Source organism: Chelonoidis abingdonii, chromosome 6 (genome assembly GCF_003597395.2).
Source record: "Chelonoidis abingdonii isolate Lonesome George chromosome 6, CheloAbing_2.0, whole genome shotgun sequence".
Classification (NCBI taxonomy): domain Eukaryota; kingdom Metazoa; phylum Chordata; order Testudines; family Testudinidae; genus Chelonoidis; species Chelonoidis abingdonii.
In genome coordinates, this window is record NC_133774.1 from 66,511,724 (window position 1) to 66,517,723 (window position 6,000).

General features: G+C 43.5%; 1 protein-coding gene across 1 annotated transcript in view; it reads right to left on the bottom strand.

Annotated features, from left to right (window-relative positions):
* SLCO4C1 (solute carrier organic anion transporter family member 4C1) overlaps positions 1-6,000 on the bottom strand; it is a 116,626-nt gene that overhangs the window by 56,069 nt on the left and 54,557 nt on the right. The window contains exon 3 of the mRNA XM_032765338.2: positions 190-384. Coding sequence (XP_032621229.1) covers positions 190-384 — 195 coding nt within the window. The remainder of the gene's footprint in view (positions 1-189; positions 385-6,000) is intronic.

The window sequence follows — 6,000 nt, forward strand, 5'->3', positions numbered from 1 at the left end:
CTGCAGAAAGGATTTCTATATAAAAAAGTTGTCAGCAAGAAAATCTGTTACTTCAGCTACTTAATGAGAAGTGTTGTGTTTACAACATTTATGATCACTTCCTACTAGCAGATCTTTTTAATTACAATATTTATAAAACGTTAATTCAGCAATCATTTGCTACCAATTTAAATGTTAAAACAATATTACCTATGTAGAGAGAAGATTTGTGTTTTGGGACACTATCATCAATGAAGGCTGTGCCCAAAGTGTACAGGGGAGTTCCTCCAATTCCCAGTAGCAGCTGTGCCAGGATGAAGACATAGAGGTAGTTGGAGAGTGAAGACTCTTTGCTGGTATTGCAAGTGAAGTTAGCACTGCTAGTTCCTGATACTTGACAGGTATCTAAAAAAACACATTTATAGAGACATTAATAAAATACAGTTGACTGATTCATTATATAGTTTGTGCTTATAAGGATAAGAAAGCACCTTGTATATAATGCATTCTGTAGTTAATAGCACAGGAGTGCTCGACTCCTGTAGTTAATAGCACAGGAGTGCTCGACTTCTAATCCCACCTCTCATACAGATTTCCTGTAAGACATCAGACATATCACTGAGCATCTCTGTGCCACAATATTCCCATCTGAAAAATGAGGATATTTCTCTACCAGACACGGGAAAGTGGGAAAATTGCTCATAAAAATGAGTGGCTTTTTAATTTTTGATTGCCCAAATACCCTGAATTAAAACTCTTGTTTAGAGGATGAGTTCTGTATGCAACAAGATATCAAACAGAATTCTCTGATACCATTGTAACCTACAATACTCCAAATTAAAGAACAAAATATAGAGAAATGTATAGTTTAAAACAGAGATTATTGTTTATTAATCAGTGCTCCAGCTAATATGGAGCAATACTGATAGGTACTAAGACACCCTCAAGCCCTCCAATGCTTAACTAAAAATCTTAGAGATTGAGGGCAGGGGAGAGAAGAAAAATCTGTTTTAAAAGATTCAAACACCCACTATTACTCCCCTGAAAAAAAAAAAGAATTAGGTTTGAAAGAAAGTGTTCCTATTTAATATGTTACACCCTAGCAATCTCCCCTTGACCATAAATGTCATAGATTTAACTCCTAGAATGAGGAAACGACATTACTGGTATTTCTCTTACATACGCAAACAGGGCAGAAGAAGGCATTGTGTTAATGCGCAACTTTTTTCAGATACCTAAAAGTTAGTTACAAGTAATTGTCATAAATAGATAGCTAAGGATTAATGTTTCTTTCACCTGTAAAGGGTTAACAAAGGGAACCAAACACCTGATAAGAGGACCAATCAGGAAACCAGATTTTTCAAAGCTTAAGGGAGGGAATTTGTGGGTGTTTCTTGGTCTTGGGTCTTTGTCTCTTCTGTTTGCTCCTCTCAGCTTATGAGAGGATCTAACTCCAGTCTTTCCTAAATCTTCTGTTTCCAGTTGTAGTACAAAGGTAGCAAAACAATAGGCTTTTATATGTGTTTTTGTATTTACATGTGTGTGTGCTGGAATGTTTAAATTGATTTCTTTTTCAATGAGGCTGTTTATTCATATTCTTCTTTAAGCAATTGACCCTGTGTTTGTCACTCTTGATACAGAGATTATTTTTGTCTGTTTTTCTTCTCTTTTTATAAAGTTTTCTTTTTTAAAACTGTTGACTTTTCTTTTCTAGTATGGCAAGGGGATTACGAATCTCTGCTGCCAGGATTACTGTCTCTCTCAGGAAAGACGGGAGGGGGGAAAGAAGACGGGGGAAGGAAATTGGCACTCTCTGTTTTGTGTTCAAGGATTGAAGCAGGGAAATCTCCTAGTATACACCCAGGCGGCAAAATCTTGGGAGGAAGTTAAGAGCAGGAAGGGAAGTGGGTTAGTTTCCCTTTGTTGTAGACTCAAGGGCATCTGAGTCTTGGGGTTCCCAGGCGAAAGGTTTATGGGGGGACCAGAGTGAGACAGGCACTGATTCCTGTCTGGTGGCAGCAATATCAGATCTAAGCTGGTAATTAAGCTTAGAGGGTTCATGCTAGCTTCTCAGTTTATGAACGCTAAGGTTCAAATCTGAGTAGGAAGTTATGACAATAATAGTTAGCTTTTCCTTGCTTAAAATGAATTCTCTCTCCTTTTCCTGCCCTCTGGAGTATTACTGCTTTTCCGCAGTCATCAAACAGCCTTAATCTTATTTGACAGAATAGAACAAAAGTATGTGCTGCTTTCTTTGCAAATGTCTGTACACATGTGCAATGCTGAAGAGGAAAAATCTCACTCATTTGACAGAATGGCTGTACTGGGTAATTCTCAGCTATCGTAAAAAATGTTTTAGAACACTTACAGTAAAGAGAAAGTGATACAAGTAGGTTATGTTTATCCACAGAATACAGAACATTCAGAATCATCCCTCCAGAAGCATGACTAAATAACAATTTCTACAGTAGTGTTTTATGAATTACGCCAAACGGTACTTTTTGACCCTACCAGTGCTAGCAAAGGAGCAATGTAGCTAGCACAGTATTTCTCTAACAAGCAAGCCATATATTCAGCATCAGAAGAGAATAGAAATTATCTAGTGATCATTCAGAACCTAACATGAATTCTTGAAGAGTTAGGCAGAAAAAGCTACTACAATGAAGTCTGTCATCCTTTCCATTATAAACTCCTTTAAAAAAAAAAAAGAGTTTAAGATGACATATAAATTCACTTCAGATTGAAACTTCATACACTAGTCTGGTCAATGAGCAGTATTTTCCTACTAAATTTTCCATTAAGTCAGGTGAGGCAATTTTTCAGTTTTTAAAGAATTTGTTACTTAAAAAAACCTACACAGACTTTGTGCCCCATGCTGCTTTCAATTTATACTGTAGGAGAGGGGCAGGAGCTCTTGGGGCATGCCCAGTTTCTGAGCAGAAACCCATGCAGAAGTTAACGTTAATAAAAATGGCATGGGTGTTACCATCCCTATCTCCTTAGGGTAGAGCTGCAGAGGCATGGTGGAAGGATGTAGAGTACTCAATGGCAGTAAGGCTCTTAAGGAAACTGCCGTAGGGGGACGGTCCCTCAAAACATGCTGTAGAAAGGAAGGAAACCTCAAGGGCAGCTGGGAATAATTGGTTCTTCCTTCTTTGAAGTGGCAAATCCTTGTGCTTGCAGGGAAAAAGTCAGCACCAATTTTTCTAAAGGCTTGTCTACACTGACCGGGAAATCAATGCATGGCGATCAATGCATTGGCAGTCAATTTAGTGGGTCCAGTATAGACCCACTAAATCGACTGCAGATAGCTCTCCCATCAACTCCTGTGCTCCACCTGAATGAGAAGCACAAGGAGAGTCGACAGGATAGTATCTCCCATTGACGTAGCATAGCGTGGACCCCGCGGTAAATAGATCTAAGTACGTTGACTTCAGCTACATTATTCACAAAGCTGAAGTTGCATAACTTAGACTGATCTCCCCCCGTAGTGTAGATCAGGCCTCAGTGAGCATCCATATTTTAGCAAAAAGAACAGGAGTACTTGTGGTATCTTAGAGACTAACAAATTTATTTGAGCATAAGCTTTCTGTTTTTGAAGTTTTTTTGTTGTAATATTGCGACTTTTAGGTCTGTAATCAAGTGACCAGGGAGACTGAAGCGTTCTCCAACTGGTTTTTGAATGTTATAATTCCTGATATCTGATTTGTGTCCATTTATTCTTTTACATAGAGACTGTCCAATTTGGCCAAAAACAGATTCCAGTGAGAGACTGCTGAATTGGAATTAAATTGGACACCATTAAATTAGGCTTGAATAAAGACTGGGAGTAGATGGGTCATTGCATAAAGTAAAACTATTTCCCCATGTTTATTTTTCCCCCCCATTGCTCCTCACACCTTCTTGTCAACTGCTGGAAATGGTCCATTTTGATTACCACTTGTACAAGGGTTTGCTGAGGCTCGACCCTCTCCAGGGCGGCAGGGAGCTACACCAGCTCACTACCCACAGTTGATCTTGGGGAATTAGTTCGGCCATGGAGTCTCCCTCGGCAGCCCTTGCTGTAACCGGAAGAAACACGGTAAGCCTGGCCCTGGCTCAGGGTGGGCAACAATGCTAAGTCAGGGCTCTGGCCCTCAGTCAGGGCTGAACAATTGTGGGACAAACCATAGCTAGCCCAGGTCCTAGGTCAGGGCAGGGCAGCAAACATTGAGTCAGGAGCTCAGGCCCTCGGACAGGGCTGAGTAACAACAATAGGTCCCAACCTCCTCAGGCCAGGGAGAGGGGGAGTCTGCCACCCACAAGTTGGGTGGCAGAGGGGACACAGGCCCTCCCACTCCACTGCGTCGCAGCCCGGGGCCCCAGCAGCAGCAGAAGACCCGCTGCTGTCAGTGGGGATCCTGGCTGCAACACACCAACATAGGCGCTGGCAGTGCTGCAGCCAGACTGGGGTCGGCTGCCCCCGGACTACTTCCACACTCCCCCTCGGGGCCTACCAGGGTCCTGGTGTTGGCCTTTGGGGGATCCAGGGCCATGGGTTCTTCAGGGCACGGGTTGATCGGCAGGCCCGGCAATTCCTCTGGGTAACAAGTGCAGGGCAGGTCCGGCAACTCCTCCAGGTAGCGGGCGCAGGGCAGGCCTGGTAAGTCTGAGTGGCTGTCTTGGGTCGTGGGAGTTTCCCAGTCACAGACTGGGCTAGAGGCAGCTGGGCCTTCACTCAGCTCTGAGGGCGAGCCTTTATACCTCTGGGGCCAGGTCTACACTACGCCTTTAAATCGGTTTAATGGCCAATAAATCGATTTAACGCTGTACCCGTTCACACGACGTTGTCATTTATATCGATATAAAGGGCTCTTTAAATCGATTTCTGTACTCCACCCCGACGAGAGGAGTAGCGCTAAATTCGATATTAACAACTCGGATTACGGTTAGTGTGGCCGGAAATCGACATTATTGGCCTCCGAGAGGTATCCCACAGTGCACCACTGACCGCTCTGGTCCGCAATCTGAACTCGGATGCAGCGGGCATGTAAACAGGAAAAGCCCCGCGAACTTTTGAATTACATTTCCTGCTTTCCCAGCGTCGAGCTCTGATCAGCAGACTGATCAATCTCCCTTTATGTTTAAAAAAATAGAGCTATGTCTTGACAAAGAATAGGTCACAAGTTATAAAGAAGCAGTGTTATCACAGCACAGTGCTCGTTCAGTATTCACAGTCACTGCCAATACTGCAACCCGTTGCTTTTCCCACGCTTCCCGGTCGGCGCTACCGTGGCAGTGTTACCCCCCATGTTGTCATGATTATGAAGAATGCAGTAATAAGAATCAAGACTTAATGAGATAAATGAGGGGAGCAACCTCCAAGGCTATGACATCCATGCAGGTCAGAATCTTTTCTTACACAGGAGAGGTGAGGGCTGATAAGTCACCGCCCATGCTACAATGACAGACAGTACGCCGTTCTGACCATTGTACGGGAGAATTGGAGTCATTCGCCATTTTACCAGGTCCCCCGCCAGCCTCACAGAGCAGCTCACTGGCTGACATCTATCACCAGGGGAGGAGAGAAGAAGATACTATTTCTCACTGTGCAGCATCCGTTCTTACATCAGCAGCAGTAACACAGGGTGGCATTACAGTAGTCAAGAATATTTCTTTTACTTTCTTTCACGTCCATGGGGGGGAAGAGAGGACTAGAGCTGCTCTAAACACCCAGACACTGGGTGTTAAGCTACAGACGTGAGAGCTCAGCCAAGAATGCAAATTAATTGTCAGAGATCGTTGAGAGTGGAACGAATGCTCCAGACCCCCCTCCCCCTCCTATGAGCGTCCATTGAGTCTTGGCTCCCGCTTACGCTGTCACGCGCCTGTGAGCCTGGAGTTTATGATTCAAATGCTGCAATCTGGTCTTAACGGAGCTCTGATTAACAATTTGTCTCCCCATACAGCGATCAGAATTCTAGTATCTCCTACGGTCCAGCTTGACTATTTTGCATTTTGAACGCATCGCCACCATGCTGA